Genomic DNA, 21,451 nt, shown 5'->3' on the forward strand with positions numbered 1-21,451 from the left:
TGGAAGTCAATGGTGCTCATCAACTGTTCGGATAAGCACATTTTCCAAAATATAATCTTTTGTGGCCAACAGAAGAAAAAAACTCATGTTTGGAACAAGTGGAGGGTGAGTACATCACGACAACATTTTCATTCTGGAAGTGAACTAATCCTTTAAAGCTTCTTATTTGCTGACACAATCTGGTTTGTAAGCGCTTCTCATTACAAGTTTGGGAAGATGGTTAGCATGTGTTACTTTCCAAAATGCAGATTACAAACAAACCAAACTCAGAGCACATGCAGAGATGAGCTCACATGGAGCAGCGTTTACTGAGAGCTGAGCCGCTCTGACAAACTGAAAACACCAGATCATGAGCTGCTCATGTGTAAAAGAATGCAGTGCCATGCTTCACTCTGAAACATACAGTGCATTTATTTAAATCACAGCCTAGGAGACTTCACAATCACACTAAACCATTTCAAGATTATAGTTTTATTGCAATTAATCATCACTTCAGAATTTTTTTTACTTTGAACACTGTTTGAACTCGTAATATATTTATTTATACTGTCAATAATGTTCTCATCCACATTTTATGAGGAGGCACTGCCTCCTCTGAAAAAACACCCAACAACAACAAATGTGGCACAAACTGCTGACAAGGAGAGAAAAAAGTGGGGCAGAACAGAAACAAACGCAGACAGAAAAGTTAACAGCCTGTCACAAGTCATTACGTACCTAGAGAACAGCAATCAAAGCGGGTCAGACCAACACTTCTCATGTATGAACTACACAAGATTACATTCAAACCATATTGAAGACACCATTCAGACAAAGAACAGAAATGCAAGGTACTTTCATCTGTATGCAATGCAAAGCAACAAGGCTCCCAATCACACACACACACACACACACACTGATATACAGCATTCCTCAGACACATAAAATAAAATAAAATTTAGCACTAATGCTATGCAGCTGCACACAACTCTCTCTCACACACACAAATGACACGGATGACATCTATCATGCCCGTGCCATAGGCTTGGATGATCGTGAATTCATAATGCTTTCAAAAAAGGGGGGACATACCGTGTACAACATCCTGACTCAGCAGTTCAGCCCTGTCTGGCCTTCAGGGCAGTAAAAGTGCACATTAACACAGGATTACTGTGCAGTTACCAGAGAGCTATATGCTCCCACTGAGAGATGCCATGTTTTCCACCATAAAATCTACATTAAAAAGACACTAAAACTGGATATATTATCCTTTACAAGACCTTAAAGGAATAATTCACCTAAAAATAAACATATGTTGTTATTTACTCTTCCTCATGTCATTTCCAAAACACATATTTTGGAACGGCATCAGGGTGAGTAAATGTTTCAAGATAACTATTCTGTTAACAACACAAAGTCATAAATCAATAGAGGTTTGGACCCTCATTGTGTTCAGTAGGCTGTTAAACAAGGCAGAGGGGGAAAAAAGTAAATGCAGGGACCAAAACTATTCCTGAGATAGACTTGAAAGAGATTGTTTTAAATCTGTTTCCTGTATTGAGTGACTGTAGAAGAGAGAATGGCCACTTTGAAGAAGATCAGCACTAAAGTGCACATGAAAAAGGTTGAAAATGGCTGGCAAGACTTTTGACTTACTGTCCTCTCCTGGGCATGGCATACCAGGCTTTTCAGGAATGCTTGGGAATACTAGACAGAGAAAGAAAGACAAAGAGAAAGGAGTGTGGCTCAGTCCAGTGGTTTCATCTATTCATAGACATGGGGCCAGCAAATATGGTAAATTGTGATTTTCATAGTCGTGTGGCGTGCAAATGTGGTTTTTTGTGGTTTCTCAATTAACTTTTAAGAAAACTGATTTGTATCATCAGTTCTTTTTTAAATAAATGGATACTAATACAAATAGAGTAATTCTGCTACTAGAACAATTGAAAATAGATTTATTTCAGATGTTCTGAGTGAATGAGTACCATGCAAAAGGAGTCCGGAGCGCCGGTTTCGGTTGTAGATCCTGAATGCTTCCTCCAGCTCCATCTGGGATGAAATGGTACACGGGTCCCCTTAAAAATAAGTCAACACACAGAAAATGGGAACATTAAAAAAAAATCACTAAAATATCAAGAGGCAATAGGTGGCAATATTGCTTATGATGATGTAAATCTCTAAAAGTGTTTTTTTTTTTTTTTTCCTCTCTCTCTCTAAATTACAAATATACTCAATATTTATAGTTGACATTTGTCTCAGGGTATTCAAACTGGGGACTTGGGACAGTTTTTTTTAGTAACATTTATATACTATTGTATTTTTATTAGCATTTGGAATAGTTTTAATTTTATGTTTATTTATTTGATATTTTATTCATTTTTATTTAAGTTTAGTTTTTATTTTTATTAGTTTTGTTTTTAATATTTCATTTTTTATTTCTGGTTTAGACTTATTCATTTTAGCATTTCTTAAATGTATTTTATTTGAGTTACTTAAAAAGGAATAATGTCTTAGTTTCATCTTACTTTTTTATCTAATATTTATTTCAGCCAAAGAAAATTTTATTAATAGGTTTAGTTTTAGTTTACAACACTGGGCTGGGGACCGCCAGGTTTAGATAAAAAAACTTTTTTAAGTAAAATATAAATCATTAATATTTATTACATTTAAATATAAATCCTAAATATAAATATAAAATCAAATAAATGTAAATTCTTTATATTTCATGTAGGGTTATTTAAGGGTCCTAGTATTTAAAACTTTGTAAAGTGTCTGATTTAGTTGATGTTTATATCAAAAGTGACTTAATTATTCACAGGCACAGCCCTTGAGCCTAAAGTTAACATGAAATCAAAATTAATCTTTTTTTTTATGCATGTTCCTGGTCTTATTGTGAACGATTCATTGGCGCATGATTCCAAACTTTGTAATCTTTAATAATAAAACTATACTATCCCGCTCTTCTTCTTAATAAACTTTTCTATTCTGCTGACGTCACTTCAGCCAAAGTTCAAAGGTCATACACACCTTCATCGTCAATCCACTTGAGGTGTAATTGGCATCCCTTTCTGAACCCCACACATCGTTCTCACCTGCCTCACGACACCTCTGTGTACGGTCATGGCCAAATCCAAGTCAGAGATCAGCATGTCCCTACAAAAAAAAAACACAATAACACTTAATACAGAAAGCAACGACCTTCATACAGATCTGAGAACAATTAAAATCCTCTTCTGTTTAATGGAGTGTATTTGGTAACAGGTAAATGATACAAGAATAAATATTTTACAGCATAGAAGTCCACGGACTGCAACTGGACTTCTCTATTAAAATGGCACAATTCTACATCTTGTTCAACAACTGACTAATCAATGAGTGAAATTAACTTTTTTTGTTGTTGTTGTTTGTTTGTTTGTTTGTTTGTTTTCATATTTTAGCAGCAGTGCCACTGACTAGTTAGAACCTTATTTAAAATAATATTTAGTTTTGCACATCCCTACCATACCTGAAGCAGTGTTGTTATTTTTACTAAAACTAACCTGGTGAATAATTTTTGCTAACTGAAATAAAGCTGACATAAAATAACAACTAAAATGAAAATTAGGAATGTTGCCCTTGCAGCTATAACTAAGTAATAAAAAATAAATACATTGAAATTTAATATACGCTATAAGAATAAATCAATTTAAGTTGAAATACTTAAAAATACTACAACGTTCAAAGTAAATACAAATAAAAATGAAACAAAGCTAAATAAAATTAAAATAAATACTGAAAAACTAAACAAAAGAAAAGAATGACAAAAGCATAACAAAATTACTAAAATGACATATTATCTGTAAATATACAGTACATATTAGAATCTAAAATGCCCAGCATCACATCACACAAATCATGCATCTCTTATTCTATAATGTCCTCTGTAGCTTTAATTTGCAACACTGGCCTGAAACAGTCCCAAATACAGCCAAAAAAGCCACATCTGTTTGGATACACAAGAGACTTTTCTTTCAAAACCTCTAGTACACAGCTGCCTAGTTCGGTCCCTGCCCCACTTTCACACTGCATACAGGAATGAGCTGCCTCAGGAGAGAGCCAAGTACAAGAAACATGATCAGTTGGTTCAGGGCTACAGAAGTGCAAACCTATTACTAAGAAATGTCCGACTCAAGTCATCTCTGACCTCAAAGTGCCTTCTTTGGCATCAGGACTAATGTGTTAATGTGTGGATTCAGACCACAAATCATATATCTTTCTTTGGGGCTTAATGGCTGTATTCCCCAAGTAATTCTAAGTATTACCTCGATCCTGGAATCATTCAGTACCATGTTTATATATATATATATATATATATATATCTAATAAAACCACTGTTTTCTTAATTAACACTGTATGATAACTTTAAGTCAAAACAGTAAGAGTCATTTTATAACATCAGGATAAACCAGTACTGACCTAGTTTCTCAGTTAACAGCCTTTGTCATGTCCTGGATTCATTGAAATACTGTATTACAAGAGAGATGGTTTTACACTCAAACAAACCATCTAAAGATATAATTTGTTTTAAGCGTACAAATATTTTAAAGAATACATTTAATATTAAAAAAAATTAAAAGCTATAGAAAAATGTCACATTTTACACAAATAAAAATTAGTATAAACCGGTGAAAATATAAGCCCTTAAATATCTGAATACATTCAAGTGTGCAATATTTACTAAACTGCATACTTAAATTATATTCTTCTTCGATTATTCTAGAATCTTAGTTGAGTTCCAGTTAGTACTGTGAAAATCATAAATGAACATTGATCCAAATTATTGTATAAATTATAATTATTTATGTAATCATACAAAGAGCTTGGTTCAGTTGCAATGTTTTTTTTTATTTTTATGAAAAGCTAAAGAAAAAAAACACATTTAGAAAAATAGAATATAAACCAGTGAATACAACCCATAAATATCTAATTGAAATGTATCATAATTTTTAATTTCTTGATTATTATTGCTATTATTTTAAATGCTAAAATATTGCTGTGACAAACAACACCGAGTTATCATAAAGTTTATAAATTATCATTTATCATCATTCTTAACTTATGTCTTTATTCCTTATTTGACCTTTGTTGACCCAAAAAGGGCTACAGAAAAGGAAATGAAAATGAGGATGGAGACAAAAAAATAATTTTTTTTACAATCTTAACGTTTATGGTTGTATGGTGTTTAATCTTTTTTTAAACTTCTTTTAGTTAATGCTAAAATAAGACGTGTGTGTACATAAAATTATGTAAATTAACCATTTATCATAAAATACAGTATTAAATCTTGGCAAGAGCTCTAAATCAAGTCACAATGTTTCTCTATTTACCCTTGTCCAACTAAAAACCGTAAAAATGTACCTTAATTTAAAAATAGTGAATATTTAGATCATTTTAACAATATTTTTTAAAAGAAATTTCTCTGGTTTTACAAATCAGTCTAAACGACTCTCCCACAGTTCCTGTGTAGATGGTACTGTATGTAGACTGTAATGACTGTATGACAAAAAGATATACTGTGTGTGTGTTTTCTGCTGAGATGATCTCTCTGTAGCAGCTTGCCCCTCAGCATGGGGAACCTTCATCATGAGGGTCTCCATCATCTGCCCCCCTGCCCTTCGTGCTCCATCCGTCCCCCACCATCCTCAGCCCCCACATGACTGGGTGGGCACTGAAGCAGGGGGTAAAAGTATCTTCAAACACGCCTGACTCTCTAGGCCGGATCAGAATGATAAATGTTTAGTATTCCCTGGAGCCCCCCCGCTGCCGTTTGTGGATGGTACCTCGCCTTCTTGGACACCGACTCAACTGGAATAGGCAGAGAGGGAAATTTAATTTTCAGAGCGAGCCATGTGAACCATTTCAAACATTTGTCCCCCTGCACAGGACTAAAAAAAAAAATCACACTTCAAACAAAAACATCGAAAAAGCCACCACCTCTCCTGAAAAAAAAAAAATCAGCAATGGAGAATTTTAGTCAGGGAGTTTAATATAACGCATCAGCTTGTGGTCCCAGCTAAACCTTTTTTAATTAAGCATAAGCAGCTGGTGTGAATTTGGACCCTATAGTACCCTCCCCCCCCCCTCCCCTTCTCCCCCGCCTTCCTCCACTCTGCGTGGTGCAGCGAGAGAGATACATAAATATCTAATGTAAAGTATCATAATTTTAATTTTGGATTATTACGTGCTATTATTTTAATGCTAAAATGATTGCTGTGACAACAAAAACAGATTTACATAAATGTTTATAAATTATAATTTATCATCATTCTAAATTATTGTTTGATCTTCTTTTGACCTTGGTGAACCAAAAAGGGCTAAGAAAATGAAATGAAATGCATTATTTAGACAAAACATATTTTTTTTTACATCTTAAACTTTTTATTTTTTAAATATGGTTTTACATCTTTAGTTAATGCTAAATATACTGTGGTACATAAATTATGTAAATTACCATTTATCATAAAATACGTATCTTAATCATGCAAAGAGCTCTATCAGTCACAATGTTTCTTTTACCCTTTTCTAAATAAAAAGCTAAAAATGTTACCTTAATGTAAAAATATTGACTATTTAGATCATTTTACAAATATTTTTTAAAGAATTTCTGTTTTACAAATCAGTCTACAGGACCTCCCACAGTTCCTGTGTTAGATGGGAAAGTAATGTATGACTGTTGACAAGTTCAGGAAAGATACTGTGTGTGTGTTTTCGGCTGAGAGGTGGTCTTAGAGAACCTTGCCCCTCAGGCGGGGACAACCTTCCTCATGAGTCCACAGACACGCACTGCCACCCGCCACTATGGCTCCATCCGTCCAACCATTCCTCAGCCCCACATGGAATGGTTTGGCACTGAAGCCAGGGGTTGAAAGGATCTCAAACCGCATGACCTCGAAAGGCTGTCAAATGATAAATGTTTAGGAGTCCCTGGAGCCCCTCTCCCGCTTTTGCCGGTTGGATGGTACCTCGCTGACACAGACTCAACTGAAGAGGCAGAGAGGGAAATTTAATTCCAGAGCGAGCATGTGAAACATTTCAAAAATTTGTCCCTGCAGCTATCACAACTTCAACAAAAAAACATCTGGGAAAAAGCCACACCCCCCCCTTCTCCTGGAAAAAAAATCAGCAATGGAGATTTTAGTCACAGGGAGTTTAATAATAAGCATCAGCTTGTTGGTCAGGCAGCCTAAACCTTTTTATGAAGCATAAGCAGTGGTTGGAATTAGGACATATTAGTGTAAGTTTTAAGTAAAAATGATTCCGGATTAATTCATTTAACCTAGCAAACGCAAGAAACACTAACAAAAAGTATGGTTATCATGGTGTTCTTGGAGAGGAATGGGTCCTGACGACAATGGTTTAAAAGTTATTTTTTGGATAAGAAGGTGACCAGTTCCTAATCAAAAAGTTTTTAAAATGACAATATTTAAAATATTTTCAACAGACCCTATACACAAGAATGTTTAATATGTCTAACTTCTCTGTCTAAAAAATGTATGTAGCATATGGATTTGGAAATTAATCTTATTATTTAGCAGAAGTGTGGATTAAATTGATCAAAAAGTAACAGTAAAGACGTAAAAACGGTAAATGTGATTTCTATTTTTAAATAAATGTTGTTCTTTTGAACTTTTACCAGTTCATCCAAGAATAAATAAAATCCATCATCATGGTTTTCCACAAATATATTACACGCAGCACCAACTTGATAGAGAAATAATAATAATAAATGTTTCCAGCAGGTGATGCAAGAAAAATGTAGAAAATTTAACGAAGAAAAGAGAAAAAATTTAAAGAATGCATTATCAAAATACAGAGGGAATGGGATATTAAAAGGTATTCTAGGTATAGAAAATTCCCAAAGTGAAGTTGTTGAAGTTTAATGAAGTTTATGCATGAAACTGGAGTAGTTAGAAGAATTGAAGAAGTTATAATAAAGCCATGATTTTACACACTCCAATATAGTAGGTGGCGGTATGCGCCGTTAATCTGTTTTCGGGTCTGTATTGCGCCCATGACAAATAGTAAAGATTGCAGAGAAGCTATTGGTGCAGCAGCGTAGTGGAGCCAAAGGACAAGTGGATCAAGCATTCCATCACTAAAACTGATCTGTCGAAATGGGAGCAAAAGCTATAATTAGAAGTTTTGATTATCGGGGCGACGAGTATAAACATATTGAAAAGCTGATTGTGTATGTGCTTAATTCAACATATTTGATGTTTTCCCTAGCCTACATGTAAGCAGTGTTCTCTGACACGAAGAGATTATAATGCTATTTTGCCTAACGCTGAAATACAGAACTAACATTACATCTGAGGAAGATATATTGCTTTGTTTTGGTTGCTTAGTTTCTGCAATCCTGTATCATACGTTACACTCCAAGACTTCCAACGACATGTAAACGTGCCTCAGTGAACTAATACAGTGATATAAGACCTCAGATCTAAGAAAATGTGACTTACTGATTAAAAAAAAATGGACCAAAATTTGCCTGTTGAATATTGTATTCTTAGACTGAATATTTTTTGAAATAACCCTTGAATTGAAATATTCACAGCTTAAATAAACAACTATGTTAAATTTCAGGAACTAAAAATGCAAGGCATTTAAAATGCAAGGCATATGTTCGTGCAAACATGCTTTTTTTGTTTCAAAGATATATGACATTATTTTTCTTCCATAGATATTTTATTAACATATACTTTCAGTTGTAATAATATTAAAACTTTTTTTTGTTTTTAGTTTATGTTTGATCAAATACATGGCGACGCCTTTGAGAGACCACACGCAAAAACAGACCCTTTCAAAAACTAATAATGATGCTAATTCTAAAATTAAACTGTAACAAAAAGTCTGTGTCAAAATTCCCTAAAACTGAAGCAAGGGCTCCAGAGCCTGTGAACATAATTCTGAAACCCTCTTTCCTAGAACTAAACCTTTGGTTTCATAGTAAATATGACACTACATTAGATGTGGTGGCCTGACTCTTTTTTTGTCATAGACAAAATGTTGAATGAGCAGTGCAGTTTGGTTAACAGCTGTGGCTCATATGCACAGGCTGAATCATCATGAACACACCCTGCTCATTTCTGATCGACTTCGAGTACTCAACCATAAACCCACCTGAATAGTACAACTAGACCCTGAACAGCCCAAACAATAGATGGACTCAGTGATTTAAACGACGCCCTGTCTACATATGAGACCATGTCTTAGTTCAGCCAGTCCGTGGATACCAGAATATTCCAAATCAACACAGACAAATTTTCATGAAGAGAAAGGCTTAGGATGTTAAGTCTGTGCTACAGTATGTTACTGTTCTCTAAACTTAGCACTCAAAAGTTTAGAATACAAACACAGAGTTCAGAGAATTTAAGAACTATTCACACTCATTGTTTTGTTCTCAGAAGTCTCACGTACATGCATTACATTAAAAAAAAAAAAACAATGTCATTGGTAAGATGAGAACTGTGATAACATTATAAAGTTTCACTTGTGGTTTCACCTTATGCTTGTGATTTAGTGACCAGTGAGTATTATCTACAGTGCGGTCCTGTGTGGTTGCTTATAGCAAATCAAATCTCTAAACCCTCCCTGAGTCCTGGACTAAAGTCCAGAAGTGGAAATGGAAATAAGAAACACTTGCCAGTTCAATTCCTCTCTTGGCACCACAGGCTGCTGATGGTTCAGTGAAGTGTGTTTACACACTTTTTCTGTCATTATTCAAACTTAATGATTCAGTGTATTGCCGAGATATTAAACTGATGGTTTGTTTATGGTTAATTATGTGAAAGAACCATTATAATTTAGCAAAATCATAATTTAGTTTGAGAAAATGAATATGTTTATTCAGCAAAGATGCATCAAATGTGACAGTAAAGATATTTACAATGTAATAAATGCTGTTCTGTTCTACATTCACTTCAACAGCAACCTTAAAGAAAAATGACTGCGTTTTACACAAAATATTATGCATTAACTGTTTTTAAGATAAAACAATAAGAAGTCATTTCTGAACATCAAATCAGCATATTAGAATGATTTCTGAAGGATCATGTGACACTGAAGACTGGAGTAATGATGCAGGAAATTCAGCTTTGTCATCACAGGAATAAATTACATATTAAATTATACTAAAAAAAGGAAAACAGATATTAAAAAATATACTATTTTTACTGTATTTTTGATCAAATAAATGATAATGTTGAACATAAAAGACTTCTTTTAAAAACATCTTATCGACCCCAAATTTTGAACAGTGTTTTATTGTTTGCTCTAAAAAACAAAAGTCCACTGAAAAATTCCCTAAACTTGTAAAAAAAAAATAACAAGCAGAAAGCTTTTCTGACTGGCCTCTCCCCTGACACTTCTTGAGAGCTGCTTGTGATCGCTTCAGGGCTGTCAATGACACACCAATTTCAGTATCTGTCAGGTAACAGGGACATTTTATGCATGCATTGTAAAAACAGCTTTAAAGCACTTTCTACCACAGCATGACAAACTTCTGCCTATTCAAAAGTGCAATAAAGCTACAAAATGTGACCCTTCAGGTGACTAACAGGGTCAACAAAGGTAGGGATACAGTTCAATGTCTCCGCCGTCTGAGATGAGCTATTTAAAAACAGTCTAGCGATCTCATTTTCCGTTGATTGCTCAACAATGAAACGTCTTGGACTGAAACCTAGAGGCCGTGTTCTCTGAGCAAATAGTGCCTGGAACCTGTGGCAAATAAAAAAGCCATTATTGAGGTGGCTTATAAACTTGTTGCTCATGCACCTGCCTGCTCAGGTGTCAGCCCATACACCCAGATTTCTGTCCCGCCTGGTGTGTCACTTCCTCCAAAAGATTTTAGAATGGAAAATCACCAAGTCTTTCAAAACGCTCCGAAAAGCCTGACTCCAAATTCGGAGAGCTCTTTACCCTCATGGTAGAGAGGATTCACCCTTCCCACAGACACATAGGAACCTTCACTTCCTATAGTCAGTTCCCTGGCCGCCATCAGGTAACTGTGCTTTTGATCAAAGGTCCTACTGTATCTCCACCCACCGAGCTCAGAGACATAACATGTACTGCTACATTTATGTCCAAAAGAGTTATGGTGTCCTTAATCATGCTTTTAGCTCGGAATAGCTTATATATATTTATATTTTTATAAACACGCCAGGCGGATGAGTATTAATATAATAAAAATGAAGAATCCTTATGTTTCCTCAATTTTACTACCCACATATTAGAATATTAAGTTCAAACAAAGAAGTGAAATTCCATCATGCAAAGCTGATTTCATTTTTTCCTCACGTAAACATACATAAAGATACATAAACAGCAAATTTGATTGGTACTCTTCTTCCTCTATTCATAGCGTTGGTTAGTATTACTACCAGTTGTCACGAGATACGGTTAAAGAGATAGTCACCAAAAGAATGAATGAGGGTACGACAGAATTAGATTTTGGGTCACCGAATTTCATATATAATGAACGAATTTCATTTTTGAGTAAATTAAAGGGGGTTAGTTCTTCAAAAAAAAAAAACAAAAAGCTTTAGGTTAAAAAAAGATAATCATTTACTTACCCTCAAGTAATCCAAACCGGTATGATATTTCTTCGCCTGTTGAACACAAAGAAGTTGTAAGAAAACAGTGCTGGTCGCCCATTGACTCACAGTATTTTTTTCTAAGGGCTACCAGAAACTTTGAGGGTGTTACAAAACATTCTTTGAAGTATCTTTTTTGTGTATTCAGCAAAAGAAAGAAAACAAAAATATAGTTTTGGACAGCATGAGGGTGAGTAAATCAAGACAACTTTATTTTGAGTGGAACTTTCCCTTTAAGAAATGCTATTACGATTTTAGACTGAGGTTTCGAAATTAATCTGTAATCATTCACATTGTTGACTAAAGGGTGGGCGAATTTTTAAAATTTTTTTTTCAAAACCCCCCCAAACTTTGGTAGTACTAAAAATGTTCGTCTTTGAGTGATGATGTGATCATAACAATGATTTCACGGTCATGTATGCAGACAGTGCATGTTTGGTTATCTCAACACATCTGCTGACCACGTACAACATGGCCAGTTTTAGCCAAGAATGTCTAACAAAATATAAAGCCTAGTTATAAATGATATAAAGCCACTGGAGGATCATCAAGAAGGGAAACAATTCACTGTTGGTTAAAAAAATCTATAATGTCAGAAGGCCAAAGTGGGCGGTCAAAAAACCAGCCCAGGTCAATTGTCAAGTCACATGTGGAATTTCTTGGATTTTTATAAGTAATCTAGGAGATTAGTTTTTTATGAATTATGATGATTGAAACTTGACTTTTATAATACTAATAAAAATCCTCCTTCAAACAAGTATTGCAAACAGCATATTTTAAGATAATAGGACAAGGAGAGATGTTTGAGCAACAAATGGTCAATAAGAGCAGAACCTTCAGCCCACAAAAATATTCATATTTTAAAGATGCACTCAGTAAGTTTGCTGTTTGGTTTAGATGATCGATAACATACCAGTAACTTGGTGTCAGTTGCATGGCATGGCTATGTCATGTGATATCAAATATGGTTGGCATCAGAGCTTTAGGAGTTTGCATACTTTTAATGTTTTTATTATATTAATTAATTTGTCAAAAATATTGATCGTTTCGTTATTTGTTACAAACTTTTAATTTATCAAAAACTAAGTGCAATCTTTAAAAACCATTTTCAAATATGTAAGAGATTAAGAATATGATTAAAAATTGAAATGTAAAAAAATAATAGACCATTTTTGCTCATTTCTTGCTATTGACAAGAAAATGTCTGGATGTTTAAACCCGACTTGTAAACCGCAATGCCTGAGCTGACAACGTCCTCTAAAACACAAAATATGCTGTTTAAAAACGATCTACGCTGAAAACGTCACTTAAAAATTCAAGGCATTCAAAGGTTTGTCAGGTGGCGGAGTGAAGTGCGTTTTGCAACACACGCTTCTGCTTACATTAAAACTGCCGAAAACGCTTGGGCATATTCCGACCTTTGACGCCACAACACAGCAGGCCAACTTTAGAACAGTAACCCTGTAAAAGTTTAAACACTCACCCTCCGTAATGCGCCTGTTTACTTTCAACATATTCCGAGGGCAAATCCATCATCGATCCGTTACTGGACAGGCATGAAACTCCAAAAGTCCTCAACCAACTACACTCTCCTGGGACAGAAATAAACCCGCCTCTGTGTATCAGAAGACGACCGTAAGAGTAAAGTAATCAAAACTCCGACTAACTGTTGTGAGCGGTTCAATCTGTCGGTAATGCTCCCAATGTCTCGTTCACCGCTGATAATATGAATCCATATCGCGAGCGTGTTATTCATCTTCTTTCCGTTACGCTGGATTTTACGTTGTCTTTTGCTATGGTTCTCTCATAGGGGCGGAGAGAACACAAAGTATGGCTACTTTCCAGGTATTGGTTGGCCTCTGAATCCACCCTGTTGTTCGCCTGCGTCTTCCGTCGGCACATGTCCGCGCGCTGTAGCGCGTGGCTGTCCGCAGAGGAAGTGTTCCAAGCGTGCCAGGCTGTTATATCATAATACAAAGAGCGCGACTGCTTGTTTCGCGCGAGTCGCGACGTTGTTTCTCCTAATTCCATCCGCCGTGACGTCAGCGAGGAATGTTCTCAGATGCCTGAACGCTTTATTTGCCAGTGGGAGTAAGGTTCGTGGGTGCAGGCCGGTCCTCGCTCTCGTTCTCCTCTTCTCTAGGTAGCGACTGATGCTCATCCAAGTAAACAGAAGAGGTGCGGTGAGAGAAGAAACAGGTTGTGAAGCGGAATAATGCACGTGAATGGGTTTTTAAAAAGAAAGAATAAATATTTAACCATTTGGGGTTAAAAATAGTAGAATAAACCTGTTTTGGTGGACGGGTTAAAAAGTCCAGTTTTGAGCTATGTTGTCATATTTATTATTTAATTCTATTGTTTATTAAATTATTTAATATTTATTTTTAAAATTATTATATTAACGAAAACATAATTGACGTGATAACCCTGTTCCACATGCACAATATTTAAAACCTAGTGTTGCATTTAGTATCCAACTTAACATGAGTGGAAATTATTTAACAAGTTGCACGACTTCGAATAGGGGAAACATGAAAATGAACAAGGAACAAGCTTGACAGCAAGAGCATTTGAGCTTATGTTCTTTCTGGTTTGTTTCACAAACATTCTTTGCATGACAAATATATCATGATCCCGTGTTGTAATCCGCATTTAATAATCCACTGATGGTCGCCACACGCCCTATTCATCATAAATTTTGATCCTGAAATAGTTGTCAAAACTTTTCACTCACTCTTATAAATATTATGTTTTTTATGGTCCACCTAATACTAATTGGTGATAGTTTAACTGTCATTCTGATTCATTAAATTGTAGTAGGCTATTGCAGATCTCATGCTGAGCTGTTAGGCCTAGTTTAGATTTATGGTGTCTTTAAATATTGTCTCTGAATGTGTTTTTTGCACGTTTAAGCCTAAAATTGTTTTTAAGACTTGCGGCAAAACGGCGTGAACGTTTTTGCTGCGCAGATCTTGCGCAACGTCGTAGACAGTAAAAACATCTAACGCTACAGAACATTCTCCTCATCTGAATAATGCACGTCTTGACTCAGTACCGCGAATCGACTCATATGAACAGCTCATTTTCAAAGAATAAGTTAAAAAGACAATTCCGTCCCTGCGTCCCAATGTTGCATACTATCCACCGTAATGCCCTAAATAGTACTGAAAATGACTAATATCACATAGAATTTAGCACGGATACCGTGCACACTGGGACGCAGGCCGTGATTCTTGTGCGTCTGACGTATACGCCTTTACAATACATGCTGTTTATTACGCTTATTAATAAAGGGGTAACGTAGTAATGTAATTTTAATGAGTCATTTGCCATGTTTCAGCTCATGAGAATGAGTGATTTAGAGACGAATAGAAATTTTGCATTTTACAACAATCTAACATTCATGTACATGTTTGTGTGATAACAGTTCTTGATGTAAATATTAGCTGCAACTTAATAATTTAATTATAAAAAAAAAAACTAAGTTTTAGCAGTTAAATCATCAAATCCTTGCTTCACTGCAAACGCTCTTGTGAGTCGTTTCGTTCCGTTGATTCGGTTTGTTCGGAACGGTTTTAGCGGTTTATTGAAAAATTCCGATTCCATAGAACGAGTCGTTTACGAATCGGACGTCGCTAGTCTGCATTATCACGTTGTTTGTGTGTGGGAATACCGTACGCGCGATAAAACACCAACTCACAAAGCATTACTGACTACAGAGTTTACTCGATTATGCTTTGCAAATACAATCGGTATTTCGTGTTTTGCGAATAATAACTCTCTTTACTTTACGGCAACGTTAGCATATTATTAGCCGTCCGAGTTCTACAGCTTTTGTGTCTAAATAATGTGCTATTTGCTGCTATCGACTATGAGGCCTATGCTTTTGAAGCATGAGTTATGATAGGTAATGTAATTTGTATCAATCACATGGAGGTGAACAGGAATAAAAACAACTTATGCATAGAGAAGTGCTAAGTTAGCCAGCTAGCTGAGTAGACTGAGTGCCTATGCATCAGCTTGCTCCTGGTCCTCCTCTCAGCTTTGGATTGCTGACATTGACAGAGACATTTAGATATGAAATGAGCCTAAAGCCTGGCACTTGCGTTACATGGGAAATCACAATGTCGAGGATTCTTCTGGGCCTGGTAATGCTTGGTTAGTATAATGTATTCATTTTTTATTACAAATATGCATTATAGGAGACCTGAACATTGTCAGCAGCTGCAACCATTGTACATTTGATCCATGCATAATTGCAAATAACCAAAAGGCCTAAAAACAAGCGAAATATTTCTGAATTTTAGAATGAATATATCAAGAGTGTAACGTGCCTTTAACTTTGTCTTTTTAACAGGATGCACTGTTGCTGTTGAAGATGTTCAAGCCTTTGGTGAGTTATTGACTTTATGATGTTGTCTACAGGAGGGGTTTTTATGTCAGGGAGACTCTCAAATATGATTGTCCCCTTCTGAAATTATAAAAGCAGATTATTTTCGTGTATAGAGACTTAATTATAAATTAAGCATAACATTCTGAAGGTACATTTCAAATGAAAATACATGCAAAATTAAATTACTGTAGTAATCTCTGGAAGATATATAGTTTATATTAAGTGACCACTAAATATTTAGTTAAAAAAAACTAAAAAGAAAAAAATATATCTAATTTGAAAGTATTTAAAATAAAAAACATAATTGTATTAATTTGGTGGTTTTTTTTTCTGTGGACTTTGAAAAAAGCACTATTCTAAGCTACTGATCAATTATCAAAAAATATGGATTTGATTAATTCATATGCATGCAATTATAGTATTTATTAATATTTTGAATTAGCTTTTATTTTTATATTTTCATTTTATTTTAGTAATTTAGCTATCTGCTTTTGTCATTTTTATTAGTTTTATTATATGTTTCTATTTAGCTTTTTTCCATATGTCAGTTTATAATCTAACTTTTACTTTTAGTAATTCTAGTATATTAGTTTATAGATTTTTGTTGTTTTATATTTTATTTTATTTTCTGCTTTATAAGTCACCATTTCTTACTTTCAGCTAAGGATAACAACACTGGTTCATTCCCATTATTTCCACAGACGACCCGATCACCAGGCTTGTGAATGAAAAAGCAGGTGAGCGGTGCTCGGGTAGAGTGGAGGTGCGTCATGGGCATCAGTGGGGCACCGTGTGCCAGCGTGGTTGGGATCTGGAGGATGCCGCAGTGGTTTGTAGAGAGCTGGACTGCGGCGTCGTGTTGGACATTTCCAGGCGGCGCTCGTTTTTCGGACGGGCCGGTGGAGAAGTGCTGTGGAGGAATGTGAAATGCTCAGGGTGACGAGTTTTTGCCCTGGATCTGTGTGACGCACCCTCAATGATGATGTGTGTACACACAGTGAGGATGCTGGAGTGGAGTGCACAGGTATGAGTGCGTTTGAAAGATTTGTGTTTATTTTACGCGTCCCGTGTTTGTTTGTAGTTGTTCATCATTTTTTCTCCCACCAGGAAAACTTCTAGCACCCACCTTGTCAATTCAGTCTCGCTTCTACACCTATTCGGCAGCAGAGGCTGTTCACTTTAAATGCACTGCCCCATACTGGCAGTAGAGCATTGACTTCCATCTGTACAAAGAGGTGTGGACACACCGCTAGTGACCCAGAGAGCCGATCCCAGACAAATGACGGTGGATCTGACCTCTGTCAGACTTTAGAAATCTCCATCAGGGCAGCTACAGCTGTCTCTACAGGATAAACACCAAACTAGGGAACTCTCCCTCAGGGTTTTCTCTCCACACAGCAACTTCATTAACATCACAGTCTGTAAGTCACATCTGCTGCTAAACTTGTAATGGAGAGCTAAAAGTCTCAGAGTGACCTTTATTTCTTATTCTCAGTGGAGATTCACACTCCCCAAATCTGGTACAACACTTCTCCTGAGGCCCGGCCGGGTTGGGTCATCCGCCACAGTTTTAATGTCACCTGCTCCACGCAGCCTCATTATCCAGGAGGATCCTTTCAGCTGCGGCTCATCAGGCCCAACGGGACCATCCGGCACTCTCTGCCGGCCCTCGCTCCCTCCGTCACCTTTACCTTTTCCAATGCCCAGTCCAATAATGAGGGCTACTACTGCTGTCTCTACAAGGTCCAGACTGGAGAGCGCACATTTATCTCGAGGGAGAGTCAGCCTTTACCTATTTCTATTCGAGGTGAGTTGTGCACTTCCAGCCCAGGTTGACTTGGGTTGTCTAAAATTACCTGGGCTGCATTTCCTAAAAGCATCGTGAGCTTAAGTTGACCGTAGCTCCATTTGAACAAAGAGTCATCTGTAATTCAGGATAAAGCAACAGTTTCCTCTGAAGTTCGCATGGAAATGAAAATTTCACATTTATATTCCATTTATTTACTGAATAATTCATTACACTCGTATGGAAGGTTGTTTCCCCCACAAAATAAAGTACAACTTTTTATCTCACAAGTCAGACTATTTTACAGTTACATTTTTTACAAGAACACAGAATTGTGAGATGTAAACTCAGGGGGGGGAAAGGGGGGAAAAAAGTCAAAATTGCAAGATATGAGCTCAAAATTATGAAAAAAAATAAAAAGTCACAATTACCTTTTTACAAAAATTAAAAACAGAATTGAAAATGTAAAATTCTAAGCAAAATAAGTCAGAAATGAAATTATGAGAAAAAATAAAAAGTTGCAATTACCTTGTTTATTTCGTGGTGGGAACAGGCTTCTGTACACTTGGATGTACATCATAATACTGAAGAAAATATCTCTGATCTGTCGCTTTTTTTTTTTTTTTGAGGTTATTTTTTTTTTTTGTTTTTTTGTTGTATTATAAGTAGATCCGGTGATGAGCCCGGTGTTCATCAGTTTACTGGTGTCCAGTTTGACATTTGTGGTGGCCACATGTGCCATTCTGATTGTTGCCAAAGTGTACTGCAAGAGAGTGAGCAAACCCACTGAACTGGAGCGAGAGAGCAGGACCTGTGAGTAACTGTAAACTCAAAATATTTAATCATTTGTGTTTCTTTTACTGACAGGTTATATTTCAATTTTGGGTTTTGGGTGTTCATGAATTGACTTGAATTTCATTTAATGTAAGTTATTGGAGAAGGTAATGAAAGAAGGTAATTGTTTTTTGAGGAGGGCTAGTTTTTTCCTAATCAGGCACAACATGAATAGTTGTGAATTGTATGTTGTGGCAACAAGCACTAAGACTTGAATAAAGCCCAAAGTATGCTTCAGTTTTTATGCTTATGCTAGGGTATGCGTATGGTGCGCTTGATGAAAATTTTGTCAGCAGCACAGTACATGATAAAATGTGCACACAAAGCCCGATACGATGTACATACAGCTTACATATGTGCTTTGTCTACAAGGTGGCAGTCCTGGTCTGGGCTATTGTTTCACAATCGGAAAGGAAACGGTAGACACCCATGTTGATGAGTACTTGTGTGAAGGCATTAAAACTCTAGTTTATACAAGTACAATTACTTTTTTATTGCTCAGTATTACTTGAGGAGAGAAAAGGCAAAGGCACTGGACAATGAATCAGAATTAATAAAGGCATAATGTAAGAAAGTAATGTTTTTTGTATACGTTTTTTTTTTTTGTTTCAGTAACTAGAAACTGGTCACTTGTTGGTGTTTCAGAGGCCTGGCCAAACCAAAGGGAAGATCTAAGTTTGAAGAACCACAGAAACCACCATTTCTTACAATCTGCCATTCTTTGTCAGTAAGAGAGAAACATTTCGATTGTCATTGGTTGGAGGTTTTTCTTTCAGTGTTACTGGAGATGGGAGATTTTTTTTCTTTGAAAGTAAATGCTGACATCACTAGACTTGAAGAGGGGTGACATTACAACACAAGCTCTTGCACTAACAAGGTTAAAAAGGGCTTTTTAGTTTTCGGAGGTACCATGTCTCTCCCATCCTGAGGGCTTCCCATTATTGTTGCAGGTAAAGACTGTAAAACTGTGAAATGTTTTTGTTTGTTTTTTTTTAGGGGGGGGGGGGGGGGGGGGGGGGGGGGGGGGGGGGGGTTTCTTGTTTTTCTTTTGTATTTTTTTCAAGGGCCTTTTATAATTTAAAATGATATATTTATTGTTTTCTCTACTACAGTTCTTATGTTTGGTTAATCACAGGTGGGACAGACAGCCTAAGAACAAGCTCTATCGCATTAGGTCACTACAGGGGATATAAAAAAAGTATTATTAATTTGTTTTTTAACCTGGATTGTTCATTTGTTCTTTTTTGAAATGAAAGTGGCTCTCTGAATGCATTATACATTAGATCTGATTGTGATGCTTACACTGACAAAAGAACAAATCCTCTGACACATTTCTAAAACAGCAACAGGAAATCATCCCTGTATTTACAAATATAAACAATAATTAATAACAGTAATAGCAATAAAGGTTGTAGTGTGAATTATAGACATACACTAAATATTTTCCGTAGCACTACTATTGTCTAGTGAAGCCAAGAAACCAGTTGCGAACACTACAGTACAGTATATACACTCCATATTTAAAAGGAAAAGCAAAATGTTTTTTCTAAATGTAAACCCATACAAACAATAGTAAATGAGTGCGAAAAACACAGCTGTCACTTCCATGTTACATCCATATCTTGTAATATGGAGAGTTAATGGTTGTTGGTTTGTTGCAGTTTTTGGTAAGCGTAATAAAATTTGTAGACTTTTATTTTGTCATTAAAAACAAAAATCACAATTTTGACATGTGTGTAGTGTTTTTACTGTAAAAAAAAAAAAATCATTTGAGATGTATCTAAAAGGGTTCCTTTTAATAAAACCTGTAGTTTTTAGATCACAAAACACCAGAAACAATCAATTCTGGCATTCAGATCATTTGGCTCCAGCATATTCAAATACATATAATTCAAACCAAAAATGATACTTTCAGACATATTGCAATGGAAAATCAGCTGCTTGTAAAATAATAAACACTAAATTCTGTAACATTATCCTTTAAAATATGTTTGTGTAATTCATACAAAAAAACTTGTACAGTTGTGATATACCAATCTGTTATGAGCCCAAGAAATGACTAAAAATACAGTACTGTAAAATGTATTGCAGCATTACAATGGACAATTTTATCTTGACCAAGGAACAAAATAAAAGATCATAAAAATAATCTTTCATCAGGTGCATCCTGTAGCACCAACTTCCTTAATTTTCACAGATGAGTACAATGTCAGGCTTACTTTGATAAAACATCACACACAAAGTGACCATCATTTAAGAAGTTAAAAAAACACTATACAACTACAAGTTAAAAAATCAGATGTATTGTGCTGAATAACTGCTTGTTTTAGAAATATTAACATTCAGTTTAATCCACTAAAGGAAGGGCTACATCAGTCTTTTGAAAGGCTCTGCTGATTCCATATTTATAAAAACCAAGTACAGAAGACCAGATATGATCAGAAACACTAAAAACTGTAGCCAGACTGGGGACTAAGCGTGATGAACTTTTTTTTCTCTGGTGTTTCCTGGATTTGAGATTCTTGTGGCAAGTTTTCTTGCTTTGCATCATATTACGGTAAGGAGCTTGAGTCCTATATATGGCAGGCCTTCAAAAAAATGTTAATGCATTCAATTAATAAAAATAATAATTCCCTTGATGGTGACACACTATCAGTGTAAATTCTACAAAAAAAAAAAAAAGCCATCTTACTCATCTATGTAGTCCGTCCCTCTATAATCAGACCACTTTATAATAAAAACAAAAGGAGCTTGTTTAGTTTCTGTACTTTTTTGGCATAACGTGATTTAAACTGCTATAATATTCAGGACTGACTTACCTGTTGATCA

At 35.6% G+C, this 21,451-nt stretch overlaps 2 protein-coding genes across 2 annotated transcripts in view; one reads left to right on the forward strand and one right to left on the reverse strand.

Annotated features, from left to right (window-relative positions):
* The window catches only part of LOC109095450 (protein kinase C zeta type-like), a 97,556-nt gene extending 90,654 nt beyond the window's left edge, over positions 1 to 6,902 (reverse strand). Inside the window, exons 1-5 of the mRNA XM_042730406.1 lie at positions 6,753 to 6,902; positions 5,799 to 5,893; positions 3,086 to 3,132; positions 1,965 to 2,054; positions 1,636 to 1,686 (exon numbers count right to left, since the gene is read on the reverse strand). Coding sequence (XP_042586340.1) covers positions 1,636 to 1,686; positions 1,965 to 2,054; positions 3,086 to 3,132; positions 5,799 to 5,893; positions 6,753 to 6,902 — 433 coding nt within the window. The remainder of the gene's footprint in view (positions 1 to 1,635; positions 1,687 to 1,964; positions 2,055 to 3,085; positions 3,133 to 5,798; positions 5,894 to 6,752) is intronic.
* Positions 6,903 to 15,709: 8,807 nt separating this feature from the next.
* Positions 15,710 to 17,210, forward strand: LOC122138320 (deleted in malignant brain tumors 1 protein-like). The gene is given in 5 exon segments (XM_042730407.1): positions 15,710 to 15,767; positions 15,967 to 16,002; positions 16,704 to 16,964; positions 16,967 to 17,026; positions 17,110 to 17,210. Coding segments are annotated over 5 exon segments (492 nt in total). The 5' UTR covers positions 15,710 to 15,733.
* The last annotated feature ends 4,241 nt before the right edge of the window (positions 17,211 to 21,451 follow it).

The sequence above is a fragment of the Cyprinus carpio genome, chromosome B8, assembly GCF_018340385.1.
Source record: "Cyprinus carpio isolate SPL01 chromosome B8, ASM1834038v1, whole genome shotgun sequence".
In the NCBI taxonomy this organism is placed as follows: domain Eukaryota; kingdom Metazoa; phylum Chordata; class Actinopteri; order Cypriniformes; family Cyprinidae; genus Cyprinus; species Cyprinus carpio.